This window comes from Solea solea, chromosome 17 (genome assembly GCF_958295425.1).
Source record: "Solea solea chromosome 17, fSolSol10.1, whole genome shotgun sequence".
NCBI classification, from domain to species: domain Eukaryota; kingdom Metazoa; phylum Chordata; class Actinopteri; order Pleuronectiformes; family Soleidae; genus Solea; species Solea solea.
The window spans coordinates 18,429,435-18,450,142 of record NC_081150.1 but is presented as its reverse complement, the minus strand read 5'-3'; the positions used below and the strand labels follow the sequence as shown (position 1 = coordinate 18,450,142).

At 40.5% G+C, this 20,708-nt stretch overlaps 3 protein-coding genes across 3 annotated transcripts; 1 reads left to right on the top strand and 2 right to left on the bottom strand.

Moving 5' to 3' along the window:
* Positions 1-1,568: 1,568 nt before the first annotated feature.
* On the bottom strand, positions 1,569-9,531 carry fam89a (family with sequence similarity 89 member A). Its single transcript, XM_058613921.1, has 2 exons — positions 9,117-9,531; positions 1,569-6,522 (listed from the first exon to the last, which is right to left on the bottom strand). The coding sequence occupies exons 1-2, from the start codon at positions 9,360-9,362 to the stop codon at positions 6,226-6,228; spliced, it is 543 nt and encodes a 180-aa protein (XP_058469904.1). The 5' UTR covers positions 9,363-9,531; the 3' UTR covers positions 1,569-6,225.
* A 3,356-nt stretch (positions 9,532-12,887) lies between these two features.
* Positions 12,888-16,947, bottom strand: sprtn (SprT-like N-terminal domain). The gene is made up of 5 exons (XM_058613923.1): positions 16,431-16,947; positions 15,766-15,865; positions 14,933-15,061; positions 14,562-14,856; positions 12,888-14,428 (listed from the first exon to the last, which is right to left on the bottom strand). Exons 1-5 carry the CDS (start codon positions 16,766-16,768, stop codon positions 13,566-13,568), a joined length of 1,725 nt encoding a protein of 574 aa, XP_058469906.1. The 5' UTR covers positions 16,769-16,947; the 3' UTR covers positions 12,888-13,565.
* A 431-nt stretch (positions 16,948-17,378) lies between these two features.
* Positions 17,379-20,708, top strand: exoc8 (exocyst complex component 8). Its single transcript, XM_058613922.1, has 4 exons — positions 17,379-18,790; positions 18,881-19,134; positions 19,274-19,522; positions 19,644-20,708. The coding sequence occupies exons 1-4, from the start codon at positions 17,641-17,643 to the stop codon at positions 20,049-20,051; spliced, it is 2,061 nt and encodes a 686-aa protein (XP_058469905.1). The 5' UTR covers positions 17,379-17,640; the 3' UTR covers positions 20,052-20,708.

Genomic DNA, 20,708 nt, shown 5'->3' with positions numbered 1-20,708 from the left:
ATAACAGTGTTTTTTATGCAATAATGGGTGGTTAAGAGGGACAAACACCTGAAATATGATATAAAAAGGTAAATTAAAACATTTAAAAAGATAATATTGGTGGTTTAAGTTGAACGTGGTGTGAAAACAAACAGGGACACTGCTCACTGTTCAACTGGTTTATCACGTTATGACTCACTCGTCACACACTCATATTTTCAAAGTTGATTGAGAAAAACATCAGAAAACGTGTGTGACCCACTTTCACTCTCTCCCTTCCTCTCCCCTCCCACGTGAGGTGTGTTAAAACTTAAACAGAGTCTCTACACTCATTAAAAAACATAACCAGTCCTTTTCTTAGTTTCCCTGCTCTCAGTATGTGAGGATCACTGCCACATCAAAGCGGCCTCATTCTGCTGCAGAAAGGAATCAGTGAGAGCGGAACTGCACCGACGTGGCAGCCGCTCCACACCAGAATGCAGATGGATGCATTTACATGCAGGTCAGACAGAGCCACATGAACTCAGGAGAGAGAACGACGATGAGCGAGGTTCAATCCCCTCAGAAAAAACACTCAGGCCTTCAGGGGAAAAAACATGACGGCAACAAGGGAGTGAGGAGACCACCTGCATAACACATAAAACAAACCCTGGACAATATACACTTTATACTTGCTCAAATAATGCAATAAAACTCATACACGTGGCCCCCAACTACTTGTCCCAGTTCCACAGCAACTGCGAGAATCAGGCTTCTTATACTAGGACCAATCAGCTCTCAGGATCCACGTCATTTAATCAAACATACACACCTGCAACACATCACACACGTTTGCGTTCCCTAGGCCCAGCCTATTCAAATGGTGGCCCGCGGGCTCAAAAGCAACCTCTCAGTGGCCCCAAAAGCCAGTGGTGCCACCAGAAACAATGAGGAAAAACGACTTTTCAAATATTGTCCCTCAAATATTCCCACATAAATTTGTGCATGCGGTCACATGTGACAAATATTTATTTACTTAATTAATACTTTTGCTAATATTGTGCACCTTTTTGATTTCATCTAGTTGAGTTAAGTTTAATTATGACAAACTCATTTATTTTAATTAATTTTAAAGAGAAACAACTGTGACTACAGCTGCTGCAGTGCACATTTTTTGTTACTACCTCAGATTATATTCACTTACAGTTCTTTTATTATTTTATAGGCCTTTCATACATTTGAAACTAGTTTGTGATTGAATAGATATACCTTAACTTTAACCATCACAACTCAGGGCCTAAACCTAACCCTCTCTAAAGTCAAATGACCTGGGGGCCTGTGAGTACCTAGTGTGGACACTAGGGGGCCAGGATGTTCAGGAGTGAAGGTTTTTTTTAGCAATTCTTTGTTGATATGGACTATTTATAAGGTTTACAATATAAAGTTTGTTTTGGTCTTCACTCCCCAAAAAGCCCCTTAAAGATGTGAGGACCAGCCAAATGTCCTCACTTTGTCAAAATGTCCCCAGTCCCCTGGTTGTTTATTCAATTTTAGGTCCTCACAAAGCCACATATACAAAATAAAATATTAATAAGACAAACTCTCATAAATAATCTCGAGAAGTATTTTTATTACTGTGCAAAAAAACCCACACAAACAAACAGCAAACCTTAAAAGTAAGGAATCATTTTTATTAAATTAATATCAGAATAACAGCGATGAGAGAAAAGCATTGAGACTATTGTTAAAAGGAACAGTCGTGTGGTTGTTCAGGGCTCAGTGTTTCCCAAACTTTCTATATTTGGACCCACTTTTTAAAACTATTGTGACCCAAATCACAACATAAATCGTGAAACGAGCAACATTTGTGCGCAATGTAGCGACTAATTCACAGCCATATCTGTAAAACTGTAAACAAACCACCTTTAGTCAATTTGGTAAATTACTTAAATCCAAATACACATAAATCCTAACATAAAAGGTTGAAGAAAATTCTGCTCATTTCTAAATCTCCACACACACGATTGTTTTTGTCACCGGGAGAGACGTAGCCAAATGTGTTTTCATACATTTGAGGGCTTTTTATAGGGAGGTAAACAAAGATTTAGGCGGCTGAAACCTGTGACCTTAAATCTCCCCGGCGAAACCTACTCATTAAATATCATCATCATCTCTGATCAGGTTATTGTGTGAATGGAAGTTGCTATTTTCAGTTCAGCCACTTCCACGTCGGTCTTCCTGTACACACTTCCCAAACGACCACTCAAGTGCAGCTGTGAGGCCACTTTACACTGTAAAAAAAACAGCCTTGTTGGAAATAACCTAAATATTCTTATCTTAAAAATTCTTGTTTTAAGAAAAAATAATCTGCCAATAAGGTTAGCAAATTTAGCTGGGCTCGAAAACTTGAAAGTAGCCTGTAAATTTAGCCACTTTTAGACTGTAATGTTGCTTAAAACCAAGAAAAACTGGCCAAAAAACACACATTTACAACATCTTTAAGTAGATCATTATATCGTCCGCATATGGTCACACCTTTTAAGGGACTGGGACAAAAAACAACAACCGAATAACAAAAAAACACCACATTGAAATTGTTTTTTTTAGATGTTTTTGTCCCTCTAACATAAAAACAAGCCAATATTCACCACATTTTAATATAGGTTTTTTTTCCTTTTTTTAGGGCAACACCACATTACACATAATCCAATAATCTCATACATAAAAACATGGTACAATAATGGCCAGTTAGCTAGTGCACTGTTTAAAAAACGTGTTTGTGCTGGATTTTAGCTACAGTCAATCAACCTCTATATTAGAATTTCACCAGAAAATATAGGAAATATATATGTAGAATTTTAAAACAATTCTTATTTTTGCAAGTAATTATTTTCATAGATTCTAAGCCCCAGATCAACAAGTGGACATCATTTTGAGGGAATATGCTAACAAGCATCACCAATATTTGGCTTTTAGTCCTCTTTTTAAATCAGCAAGTTATTGCAAATTACACATTTGTGTTCTCAGAAACTTGCTAATTAATGTTAAATGTTACTTAAACTTCCATTTTGTCACAAAAAGTAGATTTTTGTGTCGTTTTTGATGACTCGTTTTAAATTTAAACATTATTTTATTAAAAAATACTGTATATAATTGCACTACAGTGCAGATAAGAGTAGAGTTAAGCACATGTTGTTGCATTATTTATAATTAAACAGTTATATTTTATTTTAGACGGAGAAAAAAAAAGAGAAGAAAATTGTCTAAATACAGTATATGGGCCAGTTCAATCAATTATCAGCCATGAAAAACCAGTATCAGTCGACCCTTATATCAACAACTGGTTCTTTATCAACAAAATGGTAAATTAACCTTTGATAGAGAAACAAATAAACATTGTAACTGTGAAAAAACAAGTTAAGAAGAAAGAAAGAAGTGAGGGAAACCTAGACGTGAAGTTGTGTCTTATCTTTAGCGAGACTTTCTGGGTTTTTAATAAAAAGCACAACACAAATGAAAAGGTTTGGTTACACAGACATCATTTCTGCAATGAGGACATCATCAAACATCAGCACAATAAGGGTTTTATTTAAGGGGAACATAGACCCTGAAGGTTTCTAAAGGCACTACATGTGTCGACATCCAATAAAAAGGCCTTGATTTAGATTTGATTTTACACTTTTAAACAGCGACAGTCACATTATTTGCTCAAATGAAACTTATTTAAAGTATTATATCATAAATTGACTGGAAATATAGGTAGTATTCAGATTTACTGAGCTCCAGGAGAGATTCAATCGATTAGGTTTGTTTTCTTATTTGTTTTAAAAAAGAATTTGTAGACATGTAATGAAGATGATATGAAGCTGGTAAACTTTTCATATTTAAAAGCAGGAAAACCTTCATTTTACGTCAATTTTAATTAAAAAAAATAATCATGAAACCATCAAAGGAATAATTCAACATTTTATCACTTGTAAAGACATTCAGATATGATTATGTTCTGTACATAATTTTTTAGTAAAAAAAGCAACCATTCATTCTTTTTTAGTCGTCTTTTTTTAGCACCGTGAACCAAATACATTTCATTTTTCGAGTGCTGTGCTCTCTTTGGTTTGTGTTCCACACACGTACAGATTACAGATGACGTCACGTGATCTATACACACAAATATTAACCTAAATTGTTTTTTTTTAACGTATACTCGACATGATATTATTGTACAGACGGGCTTTCAGCCGTGAGCTACTGTGAGCTGACGCTACGATGATGTTACGCGCTACGAGATCTTTGCTGCGGGTTTTTTTTTCTTCAATATAAAAGGATTATGAAAGAGATAAGGCAGGTATTTTTTTTGTGTAGAGATCTTTTGTCCACTTTTTTAACACTGAAGAGAACTGTTCCAATCTTGTTTTGAGTCGTGATGGAAAGTTCCTTCCGCTACAATCAATCCATTTTTGATTCAATGTGGACTCATTCAGTGATATTAAAATTTTGTTTTCAAATTTTCTAAGTTATGCAAGAGAATTTCACAGCACTAAAGTCTGGAACATCATGAAAATATAAATGTTTACATTTCAGAATGATTATTCAAAGCCTAGAAGTGCACGAGACATTTTAAAGAAGCAATTAACAATCTGTCCAGCAGAGGGTGCTGTGAGTGAGACCTCGGCCTACATTGAGTGAATAATCATGGCAATGAAGTACATGAAGTGAAGTGGTCGCGTGAGACCACAGTGGTCACGTGAGACTATCAAGGTCATGCAAGACTATCGAGGTCAGTCGATACTACTGCAGTCACGTGAGATAACCGCGGTCACAAGACTATCAAGGTCACGCAAGACTACCGTGGTCATGTGAGACTACCGAGGCTAGGCAAGACTACTGCGATCACTTGAGACTATCCAGGTCACGTGAGACTACTGTGGTCACGCGAGACTATACCACAATTCAAGAAACCCCGTTACAACTAGCATTTGCAAATAATACGAGAAGTTGACCAAAGACAATCTGAGTTTATCAACATTTTTTGACAGATTTTTATCAAACAAATTACGTAGACAAAGGCTTAACTGTTATTTTAGCCCTTTAACCTTCAGGGTTAGGCTCTTTTTTCATTTGCCACACACTGGTTAGCACCTCCCACCTGTATTGAGGGATAATTATCTTTAAATGACAGTTTTTGTAGTTTTCAGTGGCGTTTCTATGAACTTTACTGCCAATAACTGTTGAAATCTGAGAGCTAAATTTTGGGCCATGCTGCTATAATCTTGGTGACATCTGATACTACCACAACTCAAAAAAACAAATATATAGTTTTGATGAAGCAGAACGATAATAATTAGTGATACTCACATGAGTAACACAAAACAAATAACATCCATAATGTGTTTAAACCCCGTGAGCCTGTGTTCACCAGGCTTCCTCTCGTGGTTTGAAACAGTTTCCAGCATTTTTTTTTTTCTTCTCTCCAACATTTCACATTTTTCAAAAACAGATGTCTGCTCCTCGCTCACCGCTGAACACAAACACCACAGGTGTGAGAGAGCTCTTCATCCCCATTCTTGAGGTCTTCCAGATTTACCACCGGGGGGAAAAAAAAAAAACACAACAAAACACGTTCACCACTTCCACGTCAATCCCCCTTTTTTTTTTTTTGCATCAACACTGATTATAACGTTTGAAAATCCCCATCCTCTTTGTTTCCGTTTGAAGCCCATAGTTCTGCAGATGCTGCGCCTTCTACTGAGAAAAACAGTGAAGCAAACAACTCGCTATTTATATTAGATAATAAATAATAAAAACTTTGTTCATATATCTTGATTACGTAAATAACAAAAGACAGAGAAAGAAAGAAAAGTGAGACTGGCTGTTGAAACTGCTCGATACAGAAGCAGCAGCAGCAGAGCTGGTTATAGAAAGAGTTATAATGTATATTATATATATATAGATAGGTATATTTTGCTTAATTTGGAGTAAATGGAGTCTTTGAATACAATCCTGAGGGTTTGTGAGGGTCAGGACACCCGGGAAGCGCTCAGCTCCAGAGTCTGATGAAACATCTGCAGCACAAGCAGGTCAAAGATTCACCTGAGCAGGAGGAGGAGCGAGGGTTAAAGGCTGAAGCTGGTGCTTAAATCTGGTTAAAGAGCTGCTGTCTCCAACCAAATCACCGCCTTCTCAAAAAGGCCAGTGGGTTTCCAGCTTTCACTAGGTCCGTTTGTGCCAAAAAAAAAGTCCTTCCATCTGCAGAGAAACACCGAGGCCTCAGATGTTGACGCGGAAAGAGTCCCAGCTGTCGTCTCTGCTGCTGCTGCTCAGGCCGCCGCCGTTCTTGCTCATTGTCGCCGCGCCGTCTCCAACGTCCCCGTCCGGCTGCTCCCCCGTGGGAGTGGCGCCGGGCTCCGTGTAGTACTCGTCGTCCTCGTCGAAGTAGCCGTTCTCCATCATGCTGAGGCTGGAGGCGGCGCTCAGGTCCTGGCAGCTGCCCTTGTACTCCTGGATGGACTCGTGCAGCGACCACAGCTGGCACAGCAGCGACATGTCCTGCTGACGCAAACCCACCTGCAACGCGCACCATCCCATCATTAATACACGCTACACACACAGGTTCAGTGTGTAACATTTATAGCAGGGTTTACTGCCAGAAATTGACTTAACTACTAGGGTTGCAGCAGTTAATCAATTATTAATCAACTAATAAATTAATCAGCAACTATTTTGATCATCGATAGAGTTTGAGTGTTGTTTTTATTCATAAATATTTTTTTTTTGGGGATTTTACAGCTTCTTAAATTGGAATATTATATTCATATAACAAAAGAATCATTAAAAACAATAACAATACATCATCATTTTGAGGTTTGGGAAACACTGACAAACATTTTCTGACATTTTATGGCACAAACAACTTATAGATTAATCGAGAGACGTATAAATAAAATAAAAACGCTTGATTTTCCTACCCTTAAAATAAATATATACATTTGTGAGATGTGAGATTTTGTGTTTTAACAGAAAAAAACAGCTGAAACGTGTTATTTTGTATTTTAAAGTGGAAGCTTGCGATGTGAAATGAAGAAAAACAACATATTTTGTGGCAGGCAAAGGCCACCGTAGTTCCCTGAGTTTCTAACTGGTGTTGTATTTAGGTTCCCTGGTAATTAAGTGGTCTATGAACAGTTAGAAAACGGTCAAAATAGCCATCGTTATTTGTCAGAGTGACGTCGAACCACAAACATTTAGTTTACAGTCACATAAAAGAAATATTTTTTTACTTAAAGTGGCTTAACCACACTTGATTCGGCATATTTCTGTCATTTTAAAAACTTTCCATGGAACTCATGGTAAAAATACTGTGACTGCAGCTGAACCTGACGCACAACACTCGAGGCTGAAACATGACCGTAGAGCAGGCGGACAGGCAGGGGTGAAAAGGTCATTTCTCCTGCATACCACTGTGCTGACGATGCAGTCTGAAGCACTGAGGGTCACTGCTGCATTGTCTTCCACACAAATTACAGCCGAGACAGTGAGACTGAGCTCTGTGCTGTAGTGACAGCAGGGGAGCAGCTCTTATTGTACACCGTTTTGTTTTGTTTTGTTTTTTTTAATTGTAGCACACTGTCAACTGAGCAATCATAGTTATACATTAACGGCAACAAAGCTCAAAGCCTGGAGCTCAGGATCTGCTGCACGTACACTCAAAAACAAGTCATAAATGAGACAATGTTTTTCCTCCAAGATTTATCTCTGCAGTTAGCTGTGACTATGAAAGGCTTTATAAAAATGATTAATGGCTGTAAACAACAACATCAGTCTGATATAGATGTTTTTAGGGCTGCAACTTATGATTACGTTCATAAAATGTTGAAATAGTTTGATTGGGGTTACCCAAACCTCAAAACTATTATATTCTTAAACCAGAACTATTCCGTTTTTATGATTTCTTTGTTATATGGAGCAAAGAAAACCAGAAACTATTCACATTTAGGGCAGCTGAAAATGGGAACTCCTTTAATTAAACTACTAAGCCGCAACCAGCCATTTTGACAACATGCTGCACCAATAGTAAATAAAAAATAACACATTTTGCACAGATTTAGCAACAAAAATTGTCAGAAACATTTATATTCGGCACAACTTTTAATTCTCTTACGGTTTATATTGTGAAATTAGGTCAACTCCCTGCTCGAGATTACTTGAAATATGGAAAACAGACTGCTGTTTTTGAACAAAATCCCATTAAAGATGCCTGCATTTTTAATGAAGGTTGGTCTGGTTCTGATATTCAAAATGCCTCCATCTGGTCTAATGTTTGAGCTCTGGCTACACGGTGTTACAGTACGTTTACTCATGTGTCATGATTTAATTCATAATTTAAGATATTATATTGAAATTAGAATTGCTTTATTTTGCTTAATCCAATGAAAATGTGCCTGTGATCCTGTTTTCTCACATACAGAAGTTGCTCTTCACGCCAGACTCCATTTTTGAAAACCACATTTCTTTTCTTCTCGTGTATGCAAACGACTTTCTCTGGGTAGCAGATAAATCAATTAAATGTGCAAAAGATGGCATGCATTACTAATGCATTGACAATGCATAAAATGGTCACAAAGTTGTTGTTTTTTTTGGTTGCATTGTTGTCTATGAGAAACTACACGGACTGGTGTAAAACCAAAGATCCATACGTGAAAACGAGCATTTTTTTCTTGTATTCATGTCTTATATGAATGCCGAATTTGCCAGATGATTCGCCTAATTTGTAAGAACCCTTAACTTGCACACTAGGATGCATTTAAGTGTGTGTTACAGCCAAGAGACTTCAAACTCCGACAATTTCTTAAGGGGGTTTGGTTGAATCGGAATGTGCATCGTGGCAATAGGTATTTTGCTTGTACAGTTCACTGCAAGGTGAAAAATACGACTGCCGAATTTGTCATATGTTTCTATAGATTTATAAAAAACCCTAACTTTAGCATTTGGATGCAGTTTAGTTTGCTTAAAAGCCCGAAAAGTTAAAACTTCCACAATTTCTTCACGAGATCTTGCTGAATGAGTAACGCACAGCACGCGTTGGGATTAAACGCCTCCCTACGAAAACATAGGTGAAAAAACGGGGCACTTTTTGGTCGACACTCCCTGGAAAATCTTACCATCTCTTTTCGCAGAAGAGCCAGGGCAGCGTCGAGGTTGGCCGGCTTGTTGGCCAGGAGGTTGTCGGTGTTCCTGCCTCGGCTCAGGTCGTCCTGGATCATGGTTTTCTTCACGTACATCCTCTCCATTTCTCTCCAGGAGCCGCCGCTCGAGTTCAGCAAGCCGCTCAGGCTCTTCGGCAGCGGCGGTAGACCCTCGATACAGGCCATTCCTCCAGCCGCACCGTTCGATGACTTACCATTCATCGTCTTGAGTGTTTAATAAGCGAATAAAATGTTATTTATTTCCCCCCAATGTAAGTTCCCTGTCAAGTTAGGAACGTACGACAGAAGAGTCCGCAGCACTAAACAGTAACACACGGAGCAACAGTCTGGTTTTCTTTGCCCGAGGCGGCCGCCGGCCAAAGACGCCACGTCAAGTTGTACGTAAACATCGTCAGCGTGTTTCCGGTTGTACAACAAAATAAAACCACACCTAATGTATGGCGCGTATACTTTTTGTTAATTATGCAATATCAGCACGTTTCTTTTAAATTATTTTTTTTTTGTTTAGACAAAATATATAACAAGCGTAAAATCACGTATGTGCGGTAAATGTATGATTGTATTAATTCAATGGTGAAATTGTAGTTAATTTTATAGCCTTCCATATTTTTTGATAGATTTTTATAAGTTTTTACATAAATAATATAAAAAAATTGGTTGAATTTGAATTTGTATAAATACTTTGAGTTTTATTGTACTAAATATAACTATATAAATATATATATATCAATTGACTTTTTGGGGTGATGTTATTTTTCATTTATTTTCCTTTATTTTGAAACTGAACTTGTGCTCTTTCAATGACTGATTATTGTAAGGTTGATGTTTGTGGATTGTGTGAGCAGTATCAAATCCGCTTCCGGTCCTCTTAACACAGTGGCTGCTGGGCGTCTCCCTGCCAGCAGACACAGATTGGACAACTGCTTTTACTTCTCTTTATAATTCATATTTTCATGTTTTTTTCATGTGTCATGTCGTATAAGTTTTATCAGATCACATGGTGATTGAAACACCACAACAGCCCAAAAGTAAAAAAAAAAAAAAACACAATCAATTTTAAACATGGCAAGACAAAGGTTCTTAATGACAAATTAGACTTACTTTAAAGTTTCCATTGTTGTCAAATACATTGAGCTTGAATTTAATTAATTATTGATATATAGAAATTGCCATTTGCGACACAGTCACAAATAAAATGTGACTTGGCACTGTGTGTGTGTTTGTTTGTGTGTGTCTGTCGTGTGTGTGAGACAATAGTCTGAGTATAAAGGACAGATGGTGGGCTTCTCTTCCCTCCTCCTCCCTCCTGCAGCCCCCGACACAACAATAACGCAACAATAACCTTGAAACCGACACACAAAAGCATCACACGCGCTCTTTAGAATGAGAGGCATGTGTGATACCACACACAAACACACACAGAGGCAGATGGATGAGGCCTGAAATATGGTATTTCCTTATTACTGCGTGTAAAAACAAATCATTTCTGACTTCTTTCCCTCTAAAGGTTGAAACGTAAACACTAACAACTTCTTTCCAAGAGCTATTAATACTGTAATCATGCTTAAAAGAAGAATAGAGCCTATTATGTATACAATACTGTAGGTAGATAATTATAGATAATTATTATAATAACTAATAGAACCTTTAAAAACTGAGCTATAAAATGTGTCGACAGACAAAGCAAACGCAAATTACTGAACATAAAACAACCCTGGCTGTATGGTGTTAATCTACACGGCTAAAATAAATGTGATATCTTACCTCAAACCATCCAAAAAATAAAATAAAATAATAAAAATGTGTCTTATACTTAATTTTCTGATATTTTCCCCAAAATGTATGATATTAGACAGGTATTAAAATAGCTAGATGATATTATGTATGACATTTTATGACATGAATTAAAAAAAAAATCAATTTATCTTTCAAGACTATAATGTTATAGTAAATACACTTAGTACCATAGGTTATTATGTATTTATCTAGGGGCTGCACACATTATATGGTGTATTTTAACACATGTTTTAAATTATTTTGTCCTTAAAATGACATTTTTTTGCCGCTGATCTAAAGTATCTGTGTTTTTTAATGTAAACAAACCTATTTCCTAACATAATAATAATTAATACCTGAAAGGAGAGCACAAAAGTGTGTCATGATGCCACAACAGCCAATCATCGGCGTCATCGCGTTGAACTTGCCATTTGTCTGGGATGTAACACAGTCACAGGGAGACAATAGGGTGTGAAAGGAAGGAGGGAGGTTGTTGCGTATGTGTGAGGAGGTCGTCAGCTTCCTCTAGTGTTGAGTATCTGCCGCTGAGAGCAGCTACAAACATGCAGGGGCCTCTGGAGAGGATGAAGGTGACGTTCAGTCAAACAAGAATGGGATCAGTGTTAGGAGTTATGGGGTCAGCGAGAGACTTTAAAAGGATGTATGTCTGGAATACAAAAAACAACATCATGTGCTTCCAGTAAGAAAAATACAAGACACCACACGATACCATATGATGCGATGCAACGAGAAATTACGCAATGCCATTACAATACGATGACATAATAGGACGAGATCAAATGAGATACAATACGGTACGATATTATACAAAAACCACGAGCTTCAGTTTCGTTCAGTGACTTTTTTTTTTCTTTGACCACAGGAAGTGGTCGAAACATAAAAAAACACGTATTTTTCTGCCTGAATTAACAAAACTCAAGCTCAAAGATGAAATATAATATGATAAAATAAGCCACGATATGATACTATGAGATAAAATAAGTTGAGATACGATGAAATGAGATACAGCACGATTGAATATGATATAATAAAAGATGAGATATGATATGAAATAATCCCATGGGATCAAATAAGTTGAGATACGATACAATAGATGATAGCAGCAAAATGTAATGAGAGATAAATCGTGATAGAAATATTGCCAAAATATAGGATTAAAAAAATATACTACATACAATAATTATATACAGGTACAATGTAAAATATAAACAATATAAAGACGATGTGTCTTGTCCAGACTGTGGCTGCGTCTGTCTTGTGCAGTCTAATTTAAATTCTTTTAAGCTTTCAGGCCCAGATGTCACTTGATGCTCGTGCAGACAGATGGTAATCAGAGATGTACAGCAGCAGCAGCAGCAGCAGCAGCAGCAGCAGCAGCAGCAGCTCTAAAGACCGTCGGGACTGAAAGTGGACGCGTGTCCTCTGACGTGCTGCGTCACTGCCCCTGGACTCACTCCAGTCAACCCTGCAGGGACTGGAGGACTCATCAGTCCTGATCAGCAGCTGGACTCCTGCCGTCTGACCTCCTGACCCCTCATCCTCTCTCCCCTCCTCCAACTCACCCACCAGCTCTAATATACGCCCACTATCTGTCTGCCTCCCCGTCTCCAGCACGTCTCCTTTCTTTCACTATAGTTAGACTTTGTTGAGGACAACATGTCGTACAAAGCCTATTTTAGTCATAGAAACTCACCATCTGTCAGTTTATCGTTGAATTCTTTTGAAATTTGAGGGTTTCTTTGATCACAGATTTCAAAAAGTGACAAAAATCCAGATTTTCATATTAAAAAAATCCCCCCAAATCAAAATGTTACTATGTATTACTAAATAAATTGCCTAAAAGAGTTGGTTTTTAAAGGTTTTTTATACATAAAATTGCATTAGCATCAGGCGCTGATATAATTTTCAGACCATACACAAATACTCAAGTTAACAGAACAGTGAAAAACGTTTTTATTTGTTAACACATTTCGTTTAAAACGGACACATTTAAGAACACAGACGTATAAAATCCACGTGTTTCTGCAGTTTATAAATTATATCTTACACTCAGCAGAAATAAAACAAACCGGCGTGGGTGAAATCTGACTCCTGCAGACCAGCCGGGGTCAGTCGCGTCACGTCTGAGGTCAAAGGAACGCGTCACAAACCGGGAGCCGCTCGACTCCTTCGCCCCCCGAGAGGAAGCAAAAAATAACCTTTCTACTCATGTGACACAGCGGCTTCTTCACTTACAACACAGCGAGGTCACTTTTGAATTCACTCTCACACGATGTGAACTCTTTAATCCAAGACAGTTAAAACACCAGTGTTTCAGTTTCTGGTAAATATCAACACTTTTACCAATTATTGAACAGAATTAGCTGTAATTGTGTTTACTTTGTGTGATTAAAAATAAAATAAAGTTGTGTTGGATTATCGGTCTAACCCTGACGTACTAAGGCACTGAATCTTGCACAGGCACTCGTACTAAAATAAATATCATCATTACAATGATGTAACAGTGAAAACACTTTAAAAAGGGAGTAAAAACTTTTTGGAAGCTGGTTTTAGTGCAACATCATTTCTTACCTACTTTCCCCCTCCTTTAAATCTGCTCTGCTACGTTCAGGAGAGGCAGGAATCAAGATGCTCATTGATCTTTGACTCCTGCACTTTTACTTGGCACACAGGACAGCTGACCATCAGGGCTGAGGAGGAGGAGGAGGAAGCAGCAGCACCGACAGAAGATGTGGAAGACGATGAGGTTGAGGAGGAGGAGGTGACAGTAGCAGTAGCAGCAGTTGCAGTTCTTTGCTGCACCGTAGGCACCTTCGTCTTTATCGACTCCTTCGCTGACGATGCTGCTGCTGAATCCGCGGCGCCCGCCGTTCTGCTTCGGAAAAGGTCAAAGATGCCGGAGGAGCCGCCGCGCTCGTCCCACGACCTCTTCCTCGAGGTTTGACCTCCGCCTGGTGCTCCTGATGAACCGGCGCTGTTGGAATGATTGAAATATTTAGACTCTAACAGTTTATTTTGACTGTCCTTGTTCTGAACCACGGGAACCAGGGACGAGGTCGAGGTAGAACTCTTCTTTGCCGACGTCGCTGTATTAGATTGTCCCGCTGACCGTCTGACCCCTGCGCTCTCAAAGAGGTCTGCAATGGACTTCTGCCTTATTTTCTTTGCTCCTTGGCTGCTGCTGCTGCTACCGTGCGGTTTAGGGATTCGCACCGGCGACCCGTTGACGTTGGCGAAAACCCGCGTGTTGCCGACGGACCTTTTTATCGGCGGCTTCTGTCCCCCCGGCCTGATGGAGGTCCCTGTGTTCTCCACGACAGGGCGAAGAGGGGACGAAGGCGGGGGAAGTTTCTTGGGAGGAGAGTTTGTTTTAACGACGACAGGTGGTGGGGAAGACTGGGATTTGCCTCCGAGCAGGAAGCCTTTACCACTAAATGGGATTATATTCCTTATATCCTGTAATCCAGAACCTTAAAAGAGAAGAAAAGGTGCAAATTTGAGTCAATCAACTCCTTTTAAAAGGCACATGTCGTTTCAGTACCTATCTATTGCAGCTTAATACTAGGGTTAGACATGAATATTTGTCAATAAAAAGCAAATTACCTGCAGAGGAAGTTGAAGGCTTCACGTTTCCCGAAGCTTCCGTACTCGCCGTCTTTCCCTCCTTCTTACTGTCCTTCTTGCCTTTTTTGCCGTACCCTTCCGGCTCCTTGACCTTGGTGTAAGTCCCGCCGCACGTCCTCTGATGGTCCGCCCACCAAGGGTCCTGAGAAGACGGAGCACGGTTCATTGCTCGCTTCACGAAGCCCAAGTAGGGCTTGCGGCTCTGGCAGGGGCCGTTGCATTTCCACCAATGCTGCCGGTACACGTCGACCTCATCGTGGAAGCTGTGGTAGACCTGACGGAGGGAGAACAGGACTGTAATTGAATGTACAAAGGCTAAATGTACAAGAAAATAAATAAAGAGGACGTACAGTGATCTTGGTTCCCGTGGCCTGGTTGATGCGGTTCATGTGTTTGCAGAACTCTGGTCCGTGACCGTCTCTGTCTCTGTTGTTCTGGGTCACGAACAGGAGCGCGTGGATCATTTCATGGAGGAGAGTCTGAGGAAAACAAGAAAATATTAATGTTTTCTTCCACCGGCTGCCTCCGAATATAATAATCTCTGGATAATGTTTCAAAATCTCACGTGAGATGATTAGGAGTCGACTGATATGAACCCATTTTTTGAAATCAGTGCAGCCAATCGCTGATGATATAAACTGTACATTAAATACATAGAACAAGTTGTCAAAACCCAACGTAAACTAACTTTTGGATGGAAAAAAGAGTTAAGTGATTTACCAACATTTATGAGGTTTCTGAGAACAAAAATGCGCAATTTGTAATAATTGCAATAAATAGTAATAAGTCAATGCCAGTTATTAAAAAAATGGCACAAACATCAGCCAGAATAAACCTGGTACTCAGCAGAGGAACCTCCAATTAATGTACTGCTACTCAAGACAGACGCCACCTGCTGGCCTGTGCCTGACACAGGCTGACTTAGGCTTGCTGTGAATGTTTCGACTGAAATCTCTGGACATTACTCAGAGTTCACGTCTGCAAAAAAAGATTCAAACACATTCACAGGAAGGAAAATGTCTCCTCACAACAACCTACAGTGGTTGTTGACCGGTTTCTTTTGTTTTCTTAACATAATGTGGTTGTTTCTCTTTTCCTACCACCAGCAAACTAAGTGTTCTAAGTGTTGACAGTGACATGTGGGGCAAGTTTGTTAGTAATGAATCCAGTGAGAAAATCTCACCTCGACCAGGTCTTTTCTCGGCCTGAGCTTCAGCAGAGGCTCGCTGAGTCGGATCGAGCACAGTCCACCTCGTCCCTCATATGAGCAAACGCCAGCACAACTGCGAGAGAAACACGGGAGATGATTATTTAAACACCACTTCACAGAGGAGACGCACATACTGCTTTATATGGCAATAAAAATGCCAAAGCATAATGTTGTATTAATGTGAAACATTGTAGGGAAGCATGATATTTGACTTTTGGCCGATATCCAATGTGCCGATACATCAGCAGTGCTTGGGCCGATAACAAATACTGATACAGACACTGATATAAATATACATTTTCTCCTACCTTAGACTCTTCTAAAGTAAAATTCATATTAAACTTTCATCAATACTAGCATTGATCATCCCTTACAGATTATAAGAGTGCAATAATGAGCATTTGAGACATTAAAATACTGCAAAACACATGCATTTCATACATCCCACTGATAATATTTTTTACAAATCAGCAGCATTTAATTACTAGGTTGTTAAAGCTGATACTGACGAGCCACTCTCCTGCCATTATACCAAATCCCATTCAAAAAATATTCAATTGTACTGTATTTACAAGTATTGTGATTCTAGCCAAACGAAACTATTACTACATGAATCCACACTATCATGAAATACTTACAGGGTCATTCGGGGGCTCCATTTCACCTCAACACCGCAGAGTTTACTCCAAAAGAACATGTCATTGAATTCCAGAAACATCGCTCTGACGTCGGGATTGGGGTCCAGCGTTTCCCACGACTGGTCCACGATGGACAGCGGCCTCTCGGGCTGGGCAGTCGGCTTCCAGTAAGGGACAACATCGCTACCACGTCCACTAGTAGCGTCCACTTTACGTTTTTTGCTGCTGTTTCCGAAGTCGTTGTTTTCAAAATTGTTGGACGGAAACGACGACGACGACACGTATTCACCGTCGAACTGCTCCTGTAGCTGAACAGCGAGCAGAAAATCTTCATCCATTACAACAGAGGGGGGTTAACACGGGTAGAATATGTAACCCGGGTGAGCCCGGCTTAATTAGCTTCGTTTAAAAAAAACTCTCTGTACACTTTTATGTCATAATTGTCAACAAAAATGCTCCACATCGTCTGTATGACAGGGACGTTTGGTTACAACCGCCAACAACATGTCTTCTGTGTCGTTGGTCAAAACAGAACTTATTTCCGTTATGGATTTCAAAATAAAACAAATGAAAAAAAAAATGTCTGGAACGAAACGGGTTCACACTTAAGTCACTTTGAGTTACTTATACTGTATTTGTTTGCCATTATATGATTCGACTCCACAGCATGTTAGAAAGCGAACATTTAAAGTCTAAATTGGGGTATACAAATGCACACTTTGATGTTGTGCATTTGCTTTGAAACTTGAACTCATAGTTACCGCATATAGGTTGGGTAAATGTCGTACACTTTACAAAATAATTTCAAACTAAAGAATTGAATGCTGGGATGCGTAGTCTTCCTTAATTTTAAAAAGTGGGCCGATTTAAAATTAACCCGGCATTTTTCTATTGGCGTATAGTGTTTAAAATACGTAAATTATGAACTAGTTTAACATTCATAGTTGTTATATAAAGTTGTTTCATAAAATCATAAACTCGGGATGTTTGTAGACCAAGTTATATTCTAGAAGTTATTGTGTTCTCCGCGATTTGTTGACCATCTTTTTTTCCCCCAGAATCCCGTGACGTTTCAGGGAGTCAACAGCTTCCTGTTTTGGTTGTAAGCGGATATGAGCCGAGGAGCCTCGATAAACTCCTCTTATTTGCACATTAATCCGTGATTTTCAAACACTTTTGTTTTGTTAAGTAAACACGCAAGCGACACAGGATGGCAGAAACTGGAAACCGTTTACGGAAACTGCTCGAATCGCCCAATTTCGACCCACAGAACTACGTGAAGCAGCTGTCACAGCAGTCCGATGGCGACAGAGATTTGCAGGAGCATCGTCAGAAAATCCAAAATTTGGCCGACGAAACGGCACAAAACCTGAAGAAGAATGTCTACAAGAACTACAGGCAGTTCATCGAGACGGCCAAGGAGATCTCCTACCTGGAGAGTGAGATGTACCAGCTGAGCCACATCCTGACGGAGCAGAAGAGTATCATGGAGAGCATCACCCAGGCCTTGTGGTCCGCGGATAAAGAGGAGACCTCTAAAGAGATGCAGGCTGCGTTCCCCAAAGAAACAGAGGAGGTGAAGCAGAGGACGCTCACCTCCCTACTGGAGAAGGTGGAGGGCGGTAAAAACATCATGGACACCCCAGGGAGGCACCTTGTCTACAATGGTGACCTTGTTGAGTTTGATGTAGACAGCATGTCCCCCATCCAGAAGGTGCACGCTTTCCTCATGAACGACTGCCTGTTGATCGCCACCTGGCTGCCAAACCGAAGAGGAACGGTGAAGTACAAGTACAACGCCCTGTACGACCTGGAGAGCTTTGCGGTCGTCAACGTGAAGGACAACCATCCCATGAAGGACATGTTCAAGATCCTCATGTTCCCCGACAGTCGCATCTTCCAGGCAGAGAACAGCAAGATCAAGAAGGAGTGGCTTGAGATCCTGGATGAAACCAAGAAGAACAAAGTCACCAAGGACAGGCACAAGAAAGAGGAGGAGGCACCGATGTCCCCTGTGAGGGCTGAAGTGTCCACCAACCCTTTCGACATGGAAGACGACGACCCTGCGGATGCTAAAGAAGGCGTGGACCTCAGCCTCGAGTGGATCCAGGAGCTTCCAGAGGATCTGGACGTCTGCATTGCCCAGAGAGACTTTGAGGGCGCTGTGGACCTGCTAGACAAGCTAAATGAGTACCTCAAAGACCAGCCGGTCAACCAGAGGGTCAGAGAGCTGCGGTTGACAGTGGACGAGCGAGTGCGGCAGCTGACGGAGGTCCTGGTGTTTGAGTTATCTCCAGATCGGTCACTTCGTGGAGGACCTAAAGCTACCAGGAGGGCTGTTTTACAGCTGATCAGACTAGGTATTTATCTTTAAAACATCGCACACATCAAAAATAAAAGTCAGGTCTGGCATGTGCACTTATTTCATTCACTTCTTCTTTACGTTGCAGGTCAGTCCACAAAAGCCTGCGAGCTGTTCCTGAATAACCGAGCCGCCGCGGTCCATACGGCCATACGGCAGCTTCGCATCGAGGGAGCCACGCTGCTCTACATCCACAAGCTCTGCAACATCTTCTTCACCAGCCTGCTGGAGACGGCCAAGGAGTTCGAAACAGACTTTGCGGGAAACACGGGCTGCTACTCAGCCTTCGTGGTCTGGTCCAAGTCAGCCATGAGGATGTTTGTAGACGCCTTCAATAGTCAGGTAAGAAGACGAGAAGGAGGAGAAGATCAAGGGGGATCTGTTAAATGTGGGTTCTTCAAGGATGTCTGTGGTAGAAAATATAGAAAATATCAGCGAATAAATGTATAAAAATTTTAAGGTTGGTTTCTGTCTTCCTCAGGTGTTTGACAGTAAGGAGAGTCTGTCGACGGCGGCTGAGTGCGTCAAAGTGGCGAAAGAACACTGTCAGCAGCTGGTGGACATCGGCCTGGACCTGACCTTCACGCTGCAGTCCCTGCTGGTCAAGGACGTCAAGGCGGCGCTGCAGAGCTACAAGGACATCATCATCGAAGCCACCAAGCACCGCAACTCTGAGGAGATGTGGAGGAGGATGAACCTCATGACCCCAGAGGCTCTGGTCAAACTCAAGGTACGTTTTTTTAGCTTCTGTGGTTGTTTCCATTATTTTATTTTATATGTATTAATTGTCCTGTTGCCATTTTCAATTGGGGGACTCTTTGGCGTCACATTTGTCGTCGTCTTCTCCACAGGACGAGATGCGCAGCTGTGGCATCGGCAGCTTCGAGCAGTACACGGGTGACGACTGCTGGGTGAACCTGAGCTACACCATGGTGGCCTTCACCAAGCAGATGATGAACTTCCTGGACGAGGGCCTGAAGCTCTACTTCCCCGAGCTGCACATGGTGCTGCTGGAGAGCCTGAGGGAGATCATCCTGGTGGCCGTGCAGCACGTGGACTACAGCCTGCGCTGTGAGCAGGACCCCGAGAAGAAGGCCTTCATCCTGCAGAACGCCACGTTCCTCCACGACACGGTGCTGCCCGTGGTGGAGCGCAGGTTCGAGGAGGGCGTGGGCAAACCGGCCAAACAGCTGCAGGACCTGAGGAAGAGCAACAGGTCTGTTCGAATTAACCCAGAGAGCACCACGTCTTTGGTCTGAGACTGACATTTGTACAAAAATAAAAAAGGTGAGAGAACGAGACACATATTCTCTGAGTGGATTTCAGAAGAAAACAGCCAGATATTGGTTGTTTTTGAGACTGTGGGACATAGCACCTGAATTACCACTGACTTTTATTAAAGTTCCTCTTCATTTTGGCAAAAAACAATGAAAAAGTATCTGTATTAGGGCTGAAACTATGAATTACTTTCATAATTGATTCATCTGTTGTTTATTTACCCTTATTCACGCAGTTGTTTGGTCTAAAAATGTCGAAAATGGGTGAAAACCTTGAAATAATGATGTTCTCAAATGTCTTGTTTTGTCCTCAAAGCAAAATTATTCATTTTTAATCATTTATTTGTTAAATGGAGCCAAGAAACCAGAAAATATTTAAGAAGCTGAAAAAACGTAAAATGTATTTAGTTGCAGCTCTAATCTGTTTTGTCACCCTGCCAATGGTTTGGAGGTGACTGGTTATCATGTTTGATCCAAAGTCACTCTAAGTTAACTGAGGACTGATGAAAAGGGATGACTGAAATAGATAATGCACTGGTAAATGTTCACTGTTTTACTCTAACAGTCAAAAATGTACACGTTTGTGTTTGATTGTAACATAAAATGTAATAAATGTCATCACTATGCACTAACACATAA